The following is a 21,135-nucleotide window of genomic DNA, read 5'->3' as shown; positions in this document are numbered from 1 at the left end:
CCTTCTAAAAGCTCATGCCTTCCTCAGGGAAGACTGTGTTCCCCAGCCTTCTGCACTATCAGTGTGGATAGGTTACTGAGTTGTGGTCAGTTGATAAAAGAAGCAAAGGTAGGACTCCTGAGAAGCTTCAGAAGGAAACTAGCTAACACAGGTCCATAATGGCTAGGTTAACACCACTGAAGGGGTTGACCTCCAAAGGTAGGATAGTGTTTTCTGAGTGGAGAGAGAAGAGTAGAAATGGTGGAGATGTACCACGGAGCTCGGGTTGAGGTGACTGTTTCTATGAGAGGGCAGAAATGAAGCCATTGTCTCTAATCCTCTCATTCTGTTTTTGTTCTGTCTTGTGTGGGAGACACTAGCTCGTTTTAGCTACTTCAATGAAGATGAACAAAAATAACACACATGGTCCTTGGCCACATCTCAAGCAAGCACCACATGTTCCTAGCAGCTATGGAACTGGATAGCACAGAGAGGTACATTCTCCATGAAAGTGAGTTTCTCTGGATGAGTCTGGCCTCAACACTCCCCTAGCCTCTGGTTTAAGAATCATGAGTGATGCTTCCTCTACCTTGCACCCTCAAACTCCAAGATAGAAGACTAGAGCAAACAGATCCATGCTTTCTCAGTTGGGTCATACTATGGTTTGGATACAGTTTGTTCCCATGAAACTCATGGTGATATCTGAGTCCCAACATGGCTCTTTTGGGAGATGAAGCCTCTGGGAAGTGGTAAGGCCAGCAGTATTCCATCTTCATGGAGTCCCTGGCAGGATCTTGAGGGAGTTCTTATTCTCATGGACTTGGATCAGAGAGTGCATGTCTTAAAGCAATCTTGGCACCTCACCACTCTCTGGTTCATGTCTTCCTTTGACACATATCTGCTCTCTATTCTGCTTTTCTGTCATGAGGTCCTCACCAAAGACCAAGCAGATACTAACTCTGTGCCCTTGAACTTCTAGACCCACGAGTCAAAATGAGCCTTTTCTTTGTAAATACCCAGCTACAGGTATTTTGTGGACCTAGAAACTGGACTAAGTTGTATTTGCTTTAATCACTCAGACACACGATAAGCGTTGCTTTTATTCCTTTACAGTCTTCAGGCTCGTATTTACAAACTGTTCCTTTTTAGGAGCTCAAAGGTATGCATGAGTTTCCAGAGGGTATTTGTCTACAGAGACTTGCAACTTTTCTTCATTCAGCGCTTTGGAAGGAGGACTGGGGGTGATCCTTTGAGTCATTGGAAGATGGTTTGCCTTGCCCTCTGAACTCTCCTTCTCTCCTGGAGCTCCACAGAGATGCAAAAGCAGCAGCAACAGAATGGAAAAGCCAACTGGACAAACATTCACTTCCATGGTCACAAGGTGGATAGGAAAATTGCCAAAGAGGAGATCTTGGAAAAATAGCAGAGAGCAATCACCCCCTGAAGAGAACATGAAATAACACCCCCACAGTGACCTGACAAAGGAAATGGAAAATAAGAACCAACCATGAATGGGTCAGAGAGCACCACTGAGTTTGGGGGTAAGAGCTACAAAAGAAAAAAGGGGTGTCAGAAGAATGTTGTGATGTCCCCGGGCTGCAGAATGAACGTGCTGGGCAGTACATTCTGTAATTCACTCAGACTTTCTTTCAAGGACAACATTAGTGTATCAGGAAATAAGTTGAAACTCCCCTTAGCAACTCCAAGTTCATATCAAAGTTCTCTCAATAATTTCTATGTGTGGCTGGTGGATACCATATGCAAGGGACTCAAGAAACACAACAGAGACTGTAGAGATGACCCAGTAGTTAAGAGCACTTACTGCTATTCCAGAGGCCTTAGCTTAGGTCCCCAGCATTCACATCAGGTAACTCACAATGTCTCTGTGGATACATACACACACACACACACACACACACACACACACACACACACGAAACTCACAAGATACATAAAAAACTAAATGGTGGTTCCAAAGAAGACCATCCTGTTGGTGATAAAATTACCACGAGGATAATGGCTTTGGTAAGTGTCATTTGTGGGGAATAAGGGCTAGGGATATCGCCTGAGGATGAATTATTAGACTGAGCCTGATAAGATGCACAAACCCCAACTGCTTCCCAGCAGCCCACGGGACAGGAAGGTTTATCTCTCTAAACACAGACCAGAGCGCAGGACTTTTCTCCTTCAGAAAGCTGACAGCAGCTTTCTACTGCCTGCAGAGGAAAGACCAAATGTCTTGTGCCACCCTCATTCCTAGGCCCCACTCCCTGCCACATCTGTAGGTCTATGTCCTTACGGGTAATGAGGCCTGAGAAACAAGGGGTAATTGGAGGATGAAGGAGAGAAGGAGTGGGTGCCAGCCGAGTCATGTGATGACTAATGAGGCTGAGAGAAGCAGGATCTAGGACAGGGCACAGGTCCCTGAGGTGGGCTGGATACTAGGATACCGGCTCTGGAGTAGGGAGAGAGGACTAGGCTCATCTGTGGGTGATGTTTGTGTGTTTGTTTGTTTTGAGATGTGGTCTCACTATGCAACCCAAGATGGCTTGAGCTCACAGCCCTCTTGCCTCAGCGTTCTGAATGCTGAAATTATAGATGTGTGCCATTGTGGGTATGTTCTTGAACTAGAGTTCTTACATTGTATTCTCACGTTAGTGAAAACCTTAGACTAGGTTAACAAATGTGTGTGCACGGTTCTCCAGATGAGATGCTTGAAACTCAATGTGGAGCAACATTTCAGAAACAGCCAGTTTGAGATCATGTCTCAAAAACAAACAAACAAACAGACAAATAACAACAACATCAAAACAAAAACAAGAGGTGAAACGAAAATACTGGGGCCACTCATATGTGCCATTTGAATCTATTTTCACCAAAAAGCCATGTGTCGCCATGACTGGCTGCACAACTGCAGGTTAAACAGGGGTGTAAGTTGCAGGGAAACTGAGACTGCACATGTGCAGGGTGGTACAGGCCTGAGGAACACCCCTGTACCCGGATGTCAGGCCAAGGACTGGGACAAGTACTAGGCCCATCTAGCTCCATTATGGACATCTTTGTTAGTAGGAAGAACAACAGGGAATGGGCAACAATAATGTCCCCAGGTTCTATTACAGCCATACATGATTTAAATGTCTACTTAGTGAATCCTTTAAGTCGCAGATATAACTGCCTTCCGGAGATAGAGACCATCACAGGGAGAGACTAAGCTGTACCCAGGAATAGGGAACCAAGAAGCTGAAGAATTCTGTGATGGCAAAACCTTAAGGTTGTTAATACTGTTTTGGATGGCACAGTGATGTGAAGAGGTACCACATGGCCTGCAGGACTCAAGTCTAAGGGACAAAGTCAATGAAAGAAGAAACTGAACCTGATGCTATGGTTCTTGTTTAATCCAGCCAGGGTGGACAAGTGATTCTGTTTAGAGAGGCCAGTGTGCTGTCAAAATTCTGTTCTTATAGTTATTTATAAGTTGCATGCACTATTGCAAATTCCTAATGTCTGTAGACATTTTCATATTTTAGCAACATATTTTAAGCCAAAGAATAGAGCTGATAAGTTCCTGACAGATACCTGGAGGCAGGGGTTTGTACTTTGGCTCCTCACTGTGTATCACCTTGGGTAAGTTATCTCCTTAAATCTCAGGCAAATTTTCTAAAATGGAGATAAGAGTGCTCACTGGGTGGAAACACGGGCAGCATTGAGAAGTGCCTAAATACAGTGTTCAAGTTCAGTAACATCAGCTTTCATTTCTCTGCATTAGAAGCACATTTACTGGGATCCAAGGGTGGGAGTACTGGTTTCCTTATCTGGCGAATAGGCTTTTGGTCATATCTATGGTTAAAATAAAAGATAAGCATATCTATACACATCAATTAAGAATATGCAATTAAGCATGGAACCCAAATCTGGAAGATGCTCTAAGAACAGTTTATAGATACCAAGGCACAGCCCCCAGACTACCATCAATGGTCCTTCCTGTTTGCTCCTTCACTGAATCAGCTCTTCAGCTGCCATATACACAGTGCTACATATTGGAGAGCATTAGAGGGCATGCCCAGACCAGAATATGGCTGACTCCTCATATCAGGGCTGCGGATTCGTCCTTCTAAAAAGATGTAAGTGAGAGTCATAATCAGACTCCAAACAAAATGATGCCTTTGGTGATGATCAGCGAGTCCAGCTAACAGTGCACAAATGGCCAAGGACAGGGGGCTACGGACTCCCAGCAAGCACACTCTGGGCAGGAGACTTCTCACTCTAACAGAGAAGTGCCAACCTTATTCATCAAAGAGCCTACTCTTGCCTTCCCTGGATTCCCTCCATCTCAAGAGCCCACGCAGCTTAGAGCCACAGCCTTCTTGACATAAACAGCCACACCAGCTGGACAAAATGGTGCCAGGAAAGACAGAATCAGAAACTCCAAATCACAGTAGGGGCTTCAGCACAATTACCCTCTATCATGTAAAACTGAAGAATGTGGAGCTGGGCTGGAGTTAAAGGGTTCTTAGTTCACCCATGCTCCACCCCGGCAACCTGCCTTCTATATGGAGGCAGTTCTCAGACCTTTCCCAGTACCAACACAAAGCAAATACCAAGAATGACAGGATTTCAAAAGGTCCAGGTTAGAGAAACCCAGCACTGTTGGTCTCTCAAACAACACCAGAGTAAGCTTCCCTTGGTCACAAAAACACCCTTTGCTTCAGCAATCATCAAAGGCTCCGCGGAGGGGAAAGGAAAACACAGCTCCAAGCACAGAGCCCCAATTTCCCTGTCCTGTGTTCCATGAAGGCAGTTCAAAGGGCCTTCCCGCCTCTGAGTTGTTCACTCCATCACACTGAGGCAGGATAGAGAAGGAATTTATGGGGACACACATGGGAAGGGAAATCTCTCAAAATCTGATTAAACCTTTTCTTCCAGTTGAGAAGTCCAGCAAAATGAACAAACTGCAAAGGCTTTCACGCATAGATGATGAAGTGAAGGAAATGACGAGCAAAGCTTAAGGCCTGAATGTACATGGTCCTGGGCAGAGCCCCATTCCCTCTCCCAGAAGTGGTCTAAGAACCTCAAACAAAGCTGTTTACAAGAAACAGTCCTACCTCCTGCATCCCAGTGAGCTAGACTTTTGCCTACCCTAATCCCATTAGGAGCCCCCACAGGGACCCACAGATAAAATAGGGACTTCAGACCTAACCAAGATTTTAAACTTGACTATTTTTTTTAAATAAAAAAATCATCTATGAAAGACTTCAGGATTAACAGATTACCTGGAATACTATAAAGAGGAAAAGACACAAAAGAATAGTGGGGCTTAAACTATTTCTTTAGTTCTGTGCTGTCGGCGAAGTCTACCCCCAAATTCTTGGATATGCCTTTCTTCTGAGTGCTTCTCCTTCTCGTATGCTAGGGCTTAAGCTGATATGAAAATATCTTTAATAAAATCTCCAACTCCGCTTTGTAAACTGGCTAGTTCCGAAATTATTTTTGGCATCAAAGTTAGTAATCTTGATTCTGTTTGAATCAACCGTCCTAAAACTTCAAGCTGCTGTCTGACAGTGGCAGTGTAGAGTTGTCTGTGTTCCCTCCACTATCAACAACACGGAGCATCAAGAGCCAGGGGCATCCCTGCCCTTCCAGTCAGACTCCTTGATGCTGGTGCAATAGAGATTGGCTGGTGTAACTTTAAAACTGACTATAGACCAAGCCTGATTCTCCAGTTAAGAGACTCGGGAACTCACCAAGGCCAGCTGGCCTAGGTCTGAAAAAGCATGGGATAAATCCGGACTAGCTGAACATAGCGGACAATGAGGAATACTAAGAACTCAAGAACAATCGCAGTGGGTTTTTGATCCTACTGCACGTACTGTCTTTGTGGGAGCCTAGGCAGTTTGAATGCTCACCTTACGAGACCTGGATAGAGGTGGGCAGTCCTTGGGCTTCCCACAGGGCAGGGAACCCTTATTGCTCTTCAAGCAGATGAGGGAGGGGGACTTGATCAGGGGAGGGGGAGGGAAATGGGAAGCGGTTGCGGGGACGAGGCAGAAATCCTTAATAAATAAATAAATTTAAAAAAAAGAGAGACTCACTAGAAAGGAGCAGGTGCCTGAGCCTGGGCCAGCAGGAGATGCAAGCCAGACAAGGAAGACCAGCCTGCCCACTAGTGAGCTGGAAGAAGGGACAACCCTGTTCCCACAACTCAGGCAAGAAGCTGAAAGCTTCCCACTCAGCCTTCGCACACGGGGCCCTTACAGACTGGGATGCTGGGCTGGCACTTACTTATGCAGAGGGGACAGTACACATTTCATGTCATTTCATTCCAGAATTCATTTGCTGGATTTGGCATGCTCTTAGACTAGTGATGGAAGGGTGGCTTCTCAACAGTTATTTTCCTAAAGCAGTACCTTGAAAATACAAACAGAGCAAGCTAGGCACTGCTTAAGGGAAGACCCCCCCCCCCCCTCAGCAGCTTCCCTGACCTGGGAGTAACACTCACACTCACCACGTTACAGGCAGTATTCACTATCATCACTTCAGCGAGCCAAAGAACACTTTAGATCAAAGCATAGCCAACAGTTGTCTTACAAATAGGCACTTTTTTGTGTGAGTTAATATTTTTAAATATATAAAAAGGAAAATAGGGCATGGCGGTGTATGTCTGTCATCCCAGATCTGCAGAGGGTGAGGCTGGAGGAGTACTGTAAGAGTCCATCCTGGGCTACTGAGCAAGACCCTGCCACTAAAATTGTACACACACACACACACACACACACACACACACACACACACACACTGGTGGGAGGTGGAGGGAGCTAGAAATGTAGCTCACTGGTAGAACACTGCTCTGCTGTGCCTAAAGCCCTGGGTTCCATCTCTAGTATCACAAAATATAAAATAATCATATGGAGAAAACGGATAGCTGGCATATTGACACCATTAAGTATTTAGGGAGGAGATGGAGGTAGGCTGCTAGGAGTGCACGTAAGCTTAAAAGCGGCTACTTCTACTCTTTCCTTAGTACTTTTCATGGGTGCTCTATGATTGGTGGCCTGAGAATAGTCCAGGTCTTCCAAGATGACTGGCCCAGGAACATTTTTCTAGACTTCTAAATGGTTAGTACTTACATAAAAACAGACAAACAAACCCAAGACACAGACCCCCTGTCTGAGGCCTGGGAGAGTAGGAGATTACAAATCACATTCCTGGCTCCCTCTCTCTGCACACCTCAGTCAGCCTGCTTTACATTGCTAAACTGGGAACCACCCTTAGACCAATCTCATTCCTCACGGAGAGTCCCAAGCCTGCTGTAAGCCAAAGAAACCCCGTCCAGAGAGGTCCAGGCAGGAGAGGAGGGGCTGCTTTTCTTCACTGAGGAATCCTGCCTTCAGTAGAATGGTGACTGTCACATTCCATCTTGTCACATACAAGTCAAGGCCCACAAACCTCTCTCTGGAACTCTGTGACTTGAAGATGAAGACCGCATTGATCCTCCCTGTCATCTGCATGATCTCTTGGAGGTGAGAAAATTGATTCAAAGTAGTACAAGAGAAACTCATTCAAGACAGCTAGAGAGTAGTGGGCTCAGTTTCCAGTCCAATGCTGGCTGCATCCAGCTCTTTATATGTTGCTTACATGTAGTCATGCACTTGTGTGCACACTTTCATGCGTGTTGGGCAGAAGCAGGCGGTGAGTATGGCAATTTGTCATCTATTGCCTTCAGTGTGGACAACACAACACCAAACCAGAATGCACCTTGATTACGTGTCCGAATTCTCTGCATTAAAACCTGGGAATGTGCTTCAGAGACTTGAAAGGAAAAATCATTATTGCCATGCCTTATAATCTAGTTTTTCTACCTAATAGTAACAAACAACTGCTAACATCAAAAATTATCCTTCTGTAGAAGAAAATGGATGAGCTACATTAAGTTTTAATTATGATGCTTAAGAATGGATGAAATGGTAAGATTTATGTATGTTTTACAACAGTTGAAAATAATTGTAAGCTATTTAAAAAGATACATGATATAAGAACAAGATAGTACTCTGAGGCTAACGTGAATCAAAAACCTATGTTAGAGGTATTTCATATTAATCAGGAAATTGAATTAAAGCTGCTTTTGCCACAATTACCTCCGACCTACTGGGCAGTTATTGCCTCATCCAAAGAACACTGTTCCGAGTCTTGCATCATTTGACAACATAGCCCCCTCCATGGCTCCCTGTTTACCTGCTTATCTAAGCCACCCAGGACCATTTAGGCCATTCCTTCCTGTCTTGCTCAACTGGTTCTTCTGCCTGCACCCATTCCTCTTCCTCACTCTGGTCCCTCAGCGATCTCAGCTATCTCCTCGGCTATCTCATCAGCCACCTTCCGCCAAGGCTGCCGCTTTATGCCGAGGACACACAGACCTGGTTCCACCAGATTCTGAACTGTGAATCACTAAAGCAAAGCTGGAGGATGCCCTTAAGGGACCACTGACTCAGCCTCCTAAAACAGAAGTCACCATCTTCCCTTCCCACATCCCACAGAGGAAGGGAGTGGTGTGTAGCCTCAAATCTGGAGGACTTGGAATCAAAAGCACGGCTGAATCCCTCGCTTACATTTGGAGGGGGAAAATGGCATCTGTCTAGGTGCAGACAGTTGCCTGGCTATCTTTCTGTGTTCTCCTCACCCTCAGTTATTTGGCTGTGGATCCTCCCTTGCCCACAGCCCTGGCCTTTGTTCAGGCTCTTCTTCCTTCCATAGATGCCACAGCAGCCTCCTAGCTCCCAGCGCGGCCTGCCAGGTTGGCCTGCTTACAACTGCAGCCCGAGTGATTCCCTCCAAAATAAACATCTAAAAGCTTCCCTCTCTTGCTTGGGCTCCTTCGTTGGTTAGCTACTATCCTAAGGTCATGGAGGACAGAATTTTCGCATGCTGGCCCAGCCTCCTTCTCAGGTTCTGCTAGTCACACGACCCAGATTCCAGGCAGGTCCTAAGGACCTACAGTATCCAAAATGCAGTAGGCTCAGCTAAATTCTAACAATCCACGGTACCCAGAAGACACTAAGTTCCAAACAAAATCTAATGATCCATAGTACTCAGAATGCACTAGACTCCTCTGGTCTTTGAGAACCCTTATCAGATAATAAACACAAAAGTCAAAGCTCAGGAGCTTCTTTCCCATGCTAATACCATCAGTCCAATCCGAGTCCAGCCTGATCCTCTCAGAGTCCTGGGAGGCAGGAAGATGTATGCCTCTGCAACTCTGGAGCCTGACGGCGCCCAGGGTTTAATATATACCCAAACTGACAAATTACTACTTCCCTGGCCCTCAAATAAAGGAAGCTCTAGTTTGTATGTGAGCCCCCATCCCACAAAAAAAAGTGTTGTTTGAAATGGAACAAATCTGTCAAGGCACAGTGATTTGGACAAGAGTCACAGATGGCATGGTTCTACAGCTCTATATACTGTAAGGTAGATTTCTCTCTATTTTCTGGCAAGACTATGGCTTCCTTTTCATTAGCAGTGGACCCTGGCAAACCAGATATGGTCTCACTTCCCGCCTATATGTTTGAAGGTTTTTCAAGGACCCAGGCACTCTATTTGCTTTCAAAGTGATTGATAGATTTTATTATTTTATATTCATTCAAGAGTGGAAGAAAAGGGACGGGTGGGAAGCAGTGTGGTGGGAAGGGAGTCCATTGCTCACTGCTCTCTTACAATACTGAACTCCTTCTAGGAACTCCAGCTTTCAGCTCTGTGGCCCATTCTCTCTTTCCAGGCGGAAACAGGGAATCCTGGAGGGTATAACAGGAGTCCCAGGATTACTGTCAAGCTGCACCAGTAAATGCAGAGGGAGAAAGTATAATGCAGGCAGGGCAATTGAGGCCAAGCTGTTGACAGGAAAACAAGGGACCATAGGAAAGACGAACAGTTAACCATTAATCCTACGCCATCACTTCACCTCTGCCCAGCTGGCCTTCATTGCCATCCCATCATCCACCAGAGCAGGATGAAATTCCACCAGTGTTAATGATTGAGTTTAGGATTCTAAGGTTGTAAAATTCTAAAACTGGAAGGATTTCTCTGTGTTCTTATTCTTCCTCATTTCCCTTCCACAATTTATTCTAGGAATGGACCCATGTTTTAGACACCTTTGAAAATCCATTCCCTACCTCCAGAGAAAGGGACCGGTAGCTGTCAGGATTTAAGCTATGTGTCGTGGTCACAGCTGTCTGAGAGATTCAAGCCACAACTCAGACCTCTTGATTTTCAGATCATTCTGTGGATTCTTTTGCTGTATAGACAGTTTGGCTTCAAAGTACACAGGCAGAAGTAGATTCCAGCATGACAGAACTTAGCACCTAAGGAAGAACACAACCTAATACCACTTTTTACTCTGTGGAGAACACGGTTAAGCTCTGTAATTCCAAAGCTCAAAATAGTTGCTGCCTTTTTTTCTCTCTGATTTTTGAGATATGTCTATCATTACCAAATCTAAAAGCCTCTAATAAACAGACACTTTTAGACTTATCTGCACAGTCAGGCAGCTGGCGCATGTTTTTGTCTTCTAAGCTCCTGCAAAGATGAGGCGTTTGGTTCTTAGGGAGGTCTTGTGTTTTCATCTTAGCATGCAGAAGACATGTCTCATCTATACGTGCTCTACAAGCATTCACAAATAATTTTTGTTTGAAGGGCTGATATACTTTAAGAAAAAGTAGTCCTGGGTGACAAAGTACGGCTCCTGGCTAGACAGCTCATCCCCACTCCCCTGACTATCACCACAGCATCCTGTCTACGGGGACTTTGCCACCCCATGATGACATAAGGAGCTCTGGGGTCTGATACTCAGAGACAGGTCAGGGGGATGATTTAAAGACAAGTGCTCCAGTTTAATTTTTTTTGTTGAGTCATCTTGAATTCATGGCCATGAATTCACTCTGCAGTTCGCGTTATCCTTGAACTCTTGCCAATCCTCCTATCTCAACCTTCCAAGTTTTGTGATTACAGATAGGACCCACCATACCCATCTCCATTCTGTTCTGCTTATAAATTTACTGTTTTGTTTTTCACAATTAATCAGCAGGATTAGGAAATGACTGTAGAGAGCTCCACATTTAACCTGTGGAGTCTCTCTGATTATGCCAAGTGGAACTAAAGAAAAAAAATAAAAAGTTGTATGAGCGTTTGCGTGTGGTATGTGTTGAGGTGCATTTGGCAATGCACATGTGGACAGCACAGGAAGGGGTCTGGTGTCCTCCACTGTCACCCATTATCTCTTCCCTTGAGACATGGTCTCTCAAGGAACCTATCCTAGGCTGCTGGCCAGCAAGTCTTAAGAGATCCTCTAGTAAATATCTCTATGGCTCTGAGGTTACAGGCACATGAAGTCATGCCAAACGTTTAAAAGATTATTTATTTTTTATTTTATATATATGAATATTTGACTATGCGTGTGTGTGTGTGTATACCACATCTATGTCTAGTGCCTGCAGAGACCAGAGGCTTTGGTTCTGCTGAGAGTGGATTTGCAGACAGTTGTGAGCTGCCATGTGGCTGCTGGAAACCAAATTCAGGTTCTTGGCAAGAGGAATAAGTGTTCTTAACCTCTGAGCCATCACTCCAGCACCCCCTCCAACTTTTTATGTCAGTGTTGAAGCTGTGAAGATGGGTCCTCATGCTTGTACAGGCTTTCTTACCCAAGGGGGGGGGGGGAGTCCAGCTAAAGAAAAATGGTTTATAAAAGGCCTATGGTAAACTCTGATTCAAACCCTTGGTGGAAAAGGCCCTGTCAGCAGAGTTGGCCCACAGGGGACCAGGATTAAAATTATAGCCCAGAAGGATTTAATACAGGAAGACTCAGATATCAGAGGAGGAGAATTGGGCGAAAAAGAGACCCACCAAGCACATATTCTCATGGAAGGTGCCTCCCCCCAAACGCAAGGCAAATGTTTGCTCTCCAGTGCAGTCAACTACTTTCTCAACAGGCGATCTCCATTCTCTTCATTCCATAGCTCAACAATCTCCATTCCCTTCATTCCACACGTCTGCTGCTCACTACACTCACTACACGGAGCCATTTGGTGCAGTCATTTAAGTAAAAAGTTAAAAAAAAAAAAGTATAACAGCTCTGTTGACTAAGTTCCTAGATTTTCAGCAACACAGACAAATGCAGAAAATAATACAAATTAGAGGACTTCAGAAGGATATGTAAGCATAAAAAAATACACAGTACAGTAAGAATACAAGTATCATCCTGGCCCGTGGATTAGAAGTTATCCAACCTTCCCTTGAGAGTTTAAACTCATCAGTGTCATGTCAGAGGAAAAAAACCAACACCCCACCTAGTGCAAAGTCCAGATTGTTTTCTAGTCTATTTAGCAATTAAATCAAGACTTTAGACGCTAACTTTGCAATGTCATCAGTAACTTAGAAACCTTACAATTTCTCATCACTCTTTGATGATATATAAAATTTACTTAATTGTTTAGGCTGCTTAGCTAGGCTTAAGAAGAATTATTATTATGAGAATCACCGAGAGGGTTCTCAAGAAAATTATCATTCTTAGTTAAAAAAAAAAAAGTTATATAGCTACAATTCACAAATAAACAAAACCAAAAAAACCCCTACTACATCCAGCATCAAATCAACTTGAAAAACAAACAAACAAACCAATAATCTTGGCTATTATTATTATTTCATTTAAAAGGGATGTGTCCCATTATGCAGGCCTAGACCAGCCCCAAACCCCTAGTCTCAAGCCATCCAACTGACAGTTTCCTAAGTGCCACAGTAAAGAGGCTTGCCTTGGAGACAGATGCATCTTAAACAGTGCCGGACCACCTAGCCTGTGACATTACCTTCTTAGCTGGGAATGAGGGTCAGACCACAATCAGCCACAGCTGGTTATGTAGCCATCTCTTTAGGCTTTGATAAGACAACTTTCATACAGAGATGGGGAGATGTGATTTATAGCTCTTGTCTGTGTCTCTTACAACTAAATCTAGTGTCCCACCATGTGTGAGTGGGTATGTGGGAATGCAAATACTCTTATGTTTATAGGTTTAAAAAAAAAGAAAACCAACCCTCTGATGTAGCCCAAGTGTGTTTAAGGGCCTGGGTGCCTCACAATGGTCTTAGCAGCAGGATGGCACCCCTGCTGTGGTCCTGCACAGGCCTGGCCTGTTCTCTGTTGCTCTTCAAATCCTTGGGAAGACGCCAATAATCTCTATTTTATGTCCTAATTACACAACCACTTATCCACTTGGCAACTTGAAGAAAACAAAAGTTTAAAAGGTAGAATATTTAACCACAGTGTACCTTAGAACAAAATCCAAAGCAGAAAAAAAAAAAAGCTAAACTAAAAGCTTAGGCAGTCTTACAAATAAAGCAGAAAACATCCATAGTCAGCATCATTTCTTTCTCCTTTCTTTCCCTTTTTTTTTCTTTTTTTCTTTTTTTGGTTTTTCCAGACAGGGTTTCTCTGTGTAGCCCAGGTTGTCCTGGAACTCACTCTATAGACCAGGCTGGCCTCAAACTCAGAGATTCACCTGCCTCTGCCTGGGATTAAAGGCCTGTGCCACCACTATCCAGTGACAGCATTCCTTGAAATGAAATAGCCTACCCTCATGATAAACTACAGAAATCAAAATGGCAAAAACCATTGCTTTGCTAGTTCCACAGCCAAGCACATGCAACATTAAAACAGAATAAATCTAAGATCTGTTTTAACAAAGGCCAGCCCTTCCCAGCAGAGGTCATAAGGGATATAAAAAGCTTCTAGATGAAGGAAGAGAAAATTTGGGGACCATTAAAAATGTTACTTGCAAATAATTAATGTCCAGAAGTTTTACAGCTGTCTTTGGAGCTAAGAACTACTTACCCCATGGCCCAACTTATCAGTGAGTCCTCTAAGCAAAATCACAGGTTTTACTATGGGCATATGCTTCGTGTGTAGAAAAAGCTAGCAAGTTCGCTAATTGGAAATTCATAGCTCCCTGCCCTGTTGACTGAGAGCACCTCTTTATGACTTGTCACCAGCTCATGTATTTCTTCAAGATGATCCAGACAGAGATTTGGAGAGCTGGGTCACCCCAGACCAATTACCCATGTCTACCCCAACCTCATCTGCCAATCGTGACTTTGCTTCCTTTCTGTTCAATTCTCCATCGTCATAGAACTGACTCTCCAATGACTTGTCTGTCATTTCCTAACAAAACCCTCCCCCTCTTCATCATTTCAATGGGTTCTCAAGCCACTGTTGACATTCTTTTGCTTCATTTAAGTTGTACTATCTGAAATAATCTATTAGCTCACACAGGAGGCCACTGTGTAATACTTGGACGTTTTCATTGCAATGTCTGTGTCATGATGTTTGGCCGTTATTCTCAACTTTAAAAATATATGTCACATTAAAAAAATGAGTTAATTATTTATTTGTGTGTGTGTATGTGTGTAGGCAACTGTGGTGAACAGAAGAAGAGGGTACAGGATTCCTCGCAGGTGGCTCTAGGGTGCGGAGTATGAGTACTGGAAACTAAACTTCAGTCCTCTGACGAGCAGCAAGCACTGACCATGGAGCCACCTTTCCAGCCCCATTTCATAATCTCTTTTAATAATAGCTTTAGACTGGCAGATCGCTTATACAAATATATACAAAATTATTGAAGACAGAAAATATTGCACAAAGATGAAATTAAGAAAGCACAGGACTTAGAGCTTGTGCTGTCAGTCCAACACAGGAATTACTTCTACCATTGCTTGGAAGGTTCTGAACTACTGGCCCAATATGGTCCACAGTCTGCTTCAGTGGATAAAGTCGTATGGTAACAGAGCTACAGCTTCTCATTTGCATAGTATGTATATGCATGGCCACTTTCCCGTTACAGTGACAGAGTTAAGTAGCTGTAGCAAAGACCATATGGCCCACAATGCCTAAAACTTTTACTATGTGACTCTTTTCAGAACAAGGGGCAGATAACCAGGATATATGATTCTCTACCTCAAAGACAGATGCAAACCCATTTCTTAGACTAAGTATGGTCTTTGTAGAACAAGAGCCCTCTCCCCAGCTTCCAAAATTCTTTTCAAGCTTAATAAACAAACAAACAAAAAAAATGAATTGGTTTGTCAGAAGCCTGTGGTAATCTCTGACTCATAAGGCCCTACTAGAAGAGATGGTCCACGGGGAACTAGAATTACAGCCCAAAGGACTTGTGCTAAAGAAAGGGTCCAAGTATCAGACATGGAGGAGGGCAGGGCAAGAAAGAGGTCCATCAAGCACATATTCCCGTGAAAGCCGCCTCTCTCAGATTCAACAGAAATATATCAGCGACTTTCACAGGGCCAACAGCACAATGATGTTTGTCAGTACAAGTCAGTAAGTCTAAAACCAACAACACAGTTCAGGTTATAGAAAATAAAGACAAACACTGTAACAGGTGACCCATAAGAAACTACAATTCAGCTTACTCTTAGAAAGGATGGAAGAAGATACTCTGGCCTTCCCCATATCCACTTTCTTATGGTTAAAATGCTATGCCATGAACTGATTTGTGTATCTAGTGGGACAGAAATTTAGGTTACCTAAAGATGTCTTTAATATGCAAATTGAGTCGGTGATGGTGGTGGTGGCGCATGCTTTTAATTCCAGCACTCCAGAGGCAGAAGCCAATTTGATCTACACAGTTAGTTCTACATCAGCCAAGGCTACACAAAGAAACCATATCTCAAAAAAATGCAAATTGAAAAGAATTACATCTATTTGCATTTATTACTCTAGAAAGTACTACCTAATCAAGACCTGACTCCTCCCTGTTATCAACAATCAGGAAAGTCAGAACCTTATCTGCCCAATGATCCTACAGGTCTTTCCACGGTGGCCAGAAGCACAAAACCAACCAGTACAATGTCTGCAGAGTCTCCTTCTCTTGTGGGCATGTAGCTGTCTTCCAGAGAATCGAATACAGGTAAGAAAAACATACCCATATGTGACCAAGGAGATCATGTGGGAAACAAACATGTTAGAGCCCCTGATGGCTTTTTTCATCCTATTTCAAAAGAGCAAACTACCAAGTCTTGCCACCTAATATGCTATACTAAAGCTGACAATTCAAATCCAGACCACTCACAGTCACATCCAAAAGAATATTAAAAATATAGATTTTGTATGGCCTCAAAGTAGAAGAAAAGATCTCAAGGAGTCCAGGATAGTCAAGGGCAGTTTACGCGGACTAGTTCTCTAGGATGCTCTGCTAGAACCAGGACTAGGGTACCCAACGGTGCATTCTAGAGTGCACAAAAACTTCCAGAGAAATCAGCAGCCCCCCCCCCATGTCTGCTTGAGCTGATCTCCATATCTCCAAACCATTACACAAACTTCTATTCTGCTTGATGCAGGCACTGAACCCCAGTTGGAAACTTTTTTTGTAACCACACAGACTTCAGAGTGTGTGTTTCTCACCCCACAACTAGCCCAGAACCTCTCAGGCAGCAACACTTGGGCTGGTTTTCCTACTTACGTAACGCATACAGGGTGAGGATGATTCCAGCCAGGCAGAATCCTTCAAAGAACCTGAGTGTGCTGAACATTGTCACATTCACCGACAGTGCCACAGTCAGTCCAAAGATCAGAATGAAGATGATGGAAAAGAGCAGTACCGGCCGCCGACCAACCCTGCATGCAAAGAGGGGAGAAGTCAGGCATCCGTGTTAAACAAGGCGGCAGTGTTAGCATCCAGTGAGCACTCAACATACACTGAAGGGGTAGTAGCTAAATGTCTTCATAGTACCTGTACCCACTTGCCTAGATCATAGCTTACTCCCTTGGGATAGAGGCCTCTTGTGGGATGTTGAACCACATACATCCTCCTCTAGGACTGAGAGAGCATTGCTCAAACAGCTATAGGAGAGAAAATTATGATGGTGACCATTGCTGAGTCTATCTCTGTGTATAAACAGGGATAGCTGAAGGCAAGAGAACAAAATCAGTAATAACTCCCTAAACACAAACCTTGACACGCCCAGCATAAAATGTCTTGAGAAACTGCTGACCTTTGGAACCAGCCCAAATGTCAACATGGACATGGAGGGAAGGTTTCACTTCTGTTCTCCACTTGTTACCTTGGGGAGGTTATCTTGTTTCACAGGCAACCTATATAGGTCCAGGGCTGGGCCAGCTACAATTGGCTTCAGCTACATGGCAACATGTAATTCTAAGACGACTACAGGAATCATACACGAAGCCTAGACACTTTGGACTGTAAATAAAAGCTCTGGTGTCTGACAGTAGAACCCGCAGCAAAGGGCAGTGGTATAGTGAGTTCACAAACCACACCCAGAGCTGGTCGGTGCCCAATCAATGACCACTAGGGGACAATGTAGTTGGGGGCAATCAGAGGGCAGATGGGGCAGCCTCATGGAAACTGAAAAACCACGAGTTCCCTCGTCCCCATACTGACCATTCACCTTTCTCTACTTATTACAAGTAAAACTATGGCAACACAGCTGCAGCAAGCAAATTAATATTTAACACAACTGGCTTGGGTTTGGGCTGGAAGGATAACTGACTGAGAAGGTGGGGGGAGAGGGAAGGGAGGAAATGCAGACTGGTGCCCTCAATACCACAAAGGGTAGTGAAGTGGCTTTAGTTGTCCTAGACACTTATGACTTCAAGTAAAAAGTGGGGGGCTGGAGTGGGGAGCCAAAGAAACAGACAGTAAAATTGTGGCTGCCTGGGGCAGGGTGAGAACAGAGAATGTTTATGAGCACATTTCACAATCTCTGAAAGGACAATGGAAGGGATGTAAACTCAGACTGGGCAAAGGACCTAATTCCGTAAACACAGTCAAAATCACTGAACTGTGCACATTAAGAGACAGGTTTTGTACATATGCAAATGCTTTCCCACTTAAAGCTCATTTTAAAGATAAAGTACTGCGAGGCCTATTCCATCTCCCATAACTTTAACTTTTATAACATGTAATATAAGATATATAACATAATATGTAAAACATAAAAGAAATATTTAATAGTTTTAAATATAAAATGTAAATATATAAAATACAACATTTATACTATAATATAAACACAAAGACTTTCTAATGGTCCACCCATTTGAATTAGTCTTTTTGGTTTGGGGATATGTGGCCACGGCTACGAGTTTATAATAATGAAAAGCCTTTGTGTTCGGGCTGGGGTCACAAAGTCCTTACCAGGAAAGATCTTACAGATGCCTTTGTCCGTACCCAACTCACTCGCAGAAGTACATTTAAAGCATGGCTTACTTGTCCTCTTAATAGGAAGTAGAGTATACAATACAAATCTCTATCATCTATGTTTAATTCCCTGTACCCACCTCACCTGGGAATGGGCTCTGCTTCACTTCTTAAAAGAACAGGATGGGCCTGGCCTGAATCCCCAAGCTAAACATTTCAACTTCCAACCTTCCTGCACTTCTGCTATTGTTTGATATTGTCGTTCTGTGCAGCCCAGTCTGGCGAACCTAGAACTCTGTGTAGCCCAGGTGGACCTCAAATTGGTAGGTCCTACCTCCCACCTCCCCAAATCCTCCAGTCTCAGGTGTACGCTACCATGCCCACTTACTCCTGATGCTCAGACCTGTTTTTTTTTTCCTATTCTCATTTTGTCTCAGAAAAGAGGATTGAGTTTTATTTTTAAATCTCATAAAACACATTCCACTTACCTCCCTCCCAAATGATTACTTAAATCAGTAAAACACACCTATCAATCAGTGGGGACTGTGGCCTCTGAAGTCAGAACAAACACCTTGGTTTTGCATCCAGGCTTATACCACACCATCCCTGAGCTAGGTGAGAAAGGCCACACTTTCTCCACTGGTGTCTACGGAGTTTGTGTGGAAATGTGCTGGCAACTCAGTGACCGTTCGCTACATCACTACGTGAAAGATACAAGCCTCCTATGAGCTGGTTCCCCAGAGTGGGATTCCAGCTGAGTGACAGCAAAGGCCTTTATCTTCCAGGATTCCAAGGTGTAATTATCTGAAGGCTCAGAAACTGGTCTTTTTTTTTTTTTGCTTTTGGGGCAAGAGAGACTCTGAAAATGGGATTGCAGCTAAGGACCTCAAATTTGGTAATTTTCCAAGGAGAGTAGCATGAAAGAACTTGATTCCATTTTACTGGTTTTAAAGATGGAGGAAGGGGTCATAAACCCAGAACACACAAGTGGCTACTAGGGGCTAGAGAAGACAAGAAATTGACTGTCCCCTGAGCGTCTACAAAGGAGCGCTGCCCTGATGGGGTCCTGGTTTTATCCCAGTGACACCCATGTTAGGCTTCTGAGCTGTAAAATGATTGATTTGTATTGAAGCTACCAAGCATGTAATAGCTAGTTACAGCAGTCACCGGGAACTGATACTGGGTCTCCAGACAGACATCCCACACCAGTGAAGTGACTAGCAGAGATCTGACTTACTTATTTATTCTGTTGGGATTTTTTTTTGAGACAGGGTTTCTCTGTGTAACGGTTCTGGCTGTCCTGGAATTAACTCTGTAGACCAGGCCGGCCTTGAACTCACTGAGATCCTCCTGCCTCTGTCTCCCAAGTGCTGGGAATAAAGGCATGTGCCACCACTACCTGGCTTGAAGGAGATTTTTATTCAGAAATTGTTTATAAAAGATGGGGCAAGCTGGCAAAGAACCTGTAGGATAATATCCACTTTGAAGTTTTCTATCAGCAGGGATGGGGGTTGGGTGTTGGACCAGATAGTCATGCAGGTAAGAGAGAGGCACAGTGGATAAGGAACCTGGTTGGTATCCCATGCTGCTTTGCAGAAACAAATGCCTGAGCCACCTCCTCTTTCCTGGGGTTCTTCAGCTTATATCTCCCCAACTATGCCTCCATTCCGCCTGTTAACGCTATTACAAACACAGGCCATTCTTCAACAGAGCCCTGTCCTGAGTTTTTCACATGTAGCTCAACTAACATGTTGAAAATGAAACTAGGTCTTCCTTTTAAAAAATATTTTATCATTTTAAATATTTTCATGTGTGTATGAGAGTATGTGTGTGTGAGGTATGGTATAGGTGTGTGTGGTGTGGTGTGTGTGTGGTGTGGTGTGTGTGTCTGTAGTGTATGTGATTTGTTGGGGTTGGAGGCGAACATCAGATATTCTCCTCTCTCACTCTCTACTGTATTCCCTTGTAACAGGGTCCTTGGTTGTCTTGTTAGGATTTCTATTGCTGTAAATAAACACCATGACCAAAGAAACTTGGGAAGGAAAGGGTTTATTCGCTTTATGCTTCTCTATCACTGTTCATCATAGAAGGAAGTCAGAACAGGAACTCAAGCAAGGCAGGGACCTGGAGGCAGGAGCTGATTCAAAAGCCATGGAGGAGTGCTGCTTACTGGCTTGCTCCTCGTGGTTTTGCTCAGCCTGCTCTCTTACAGAACCCAGAACACCAGCCCAAGGATGGGACCACCCGCAATGGGAAGGCCCTCCAACAGCAACTAAGGAAATGTCCTACAGGTTTGCCTACAGCCAATTCTTTTAGAGGCATTTTCTCAATTAAGGTTCTGTCCTATCTGATGACTTCAGCTTGTGTCAAGTCGACACAAACCTAGCCAGTATACTCCCTTAACCTGGGAATAGGCCAGCAGCCAGCAAGCCCCCCAAATCCTCCTGCCTCTGTGTCAAAAGCTCTGTGATTAGGGGCCATGTGGCCATGTACAGATTTTTACATGGGTGGTGGGGATTCTCATGGTTATGTAGCAAGTGCTCTTGATGACCGAGACATATCCACAGCTCTGAAACTCAAGGAAAGCAGCCTACCACTTCAATGTCTGTCTATGCTGACTGTAATTTTAAAGAATCATGACTTGAACGACTTCCTCATGCAGACCTGAACCTGACCCTGTTTTAAGATACGGCACTCCCTCAAATGGGGTGATTTCTCTGCTTAAGCAGAGAGCAAAATACAACCCACCCTCCTAACAGACAGGAGAGGTGGGAAGAACAAAGCTAAGCTGAAATGAAGGCCACTCAAGCTCCCCCAAAGCTACTACTCAAACATCAGACGTGTGATGCCTCCTTAGGACATCCCTGCTTGCTTGTCCAACCTAGCCCCCAGAAAGCTACTGCAGAGAACTGGTTTGTGACACCAGATTCTATGCACTCTGAGCAATATCTAAGCT

The 21,135-nt window shown here is 44.0% G+C and overlaps 1 protein-coding gene across 2 annotated transcripts in view; it reads right to left on the bottom strand.

The window, feature by feature from the left end:
* Nucleotides 1–21,135, bottom strand: part of Slc22a23 (solute carrier family 22 member 23) — a 153,627-nt gene that overhangs the window by 93,160 nt on the left and 39,332 nt on the right. For both annotated transcript variants that reach the window (XM_041632924.1, XM_041632925.1), the window contains exon 3: nucleotides 16,485–16,639. In XM_041632924.1, the coding sequence (XP_041488858.1) occupies nucleotides 16,485–16,639 (155 nt within the window). The remainder of the gene's footprint in view (nucleotides 1–16,484; nucleotides 16,640–21,135) is intronic.

This window comes from Microtus oregoni, unplaced genomic scaffold (assembly GCF_018167655.1).
Source record: "Microtus oregoni isolate MIOR12 unplaced genomic scaffold, Mior012 000042F_ref0000377, whole genome shotgun sequence".
NCBI classification, from domain to species: domain Eukaryota; kingdom Metazoa; phylum Chordata; class Mammalia; order Rodentia; family Cricetidae; genus Microtus; species Microtus oregoni.
The sequence above is the reverse complement of the archived record's forward strand: the minus strand, read 5'-3'. Positions and strand labels throughout refer to the sequence as shown.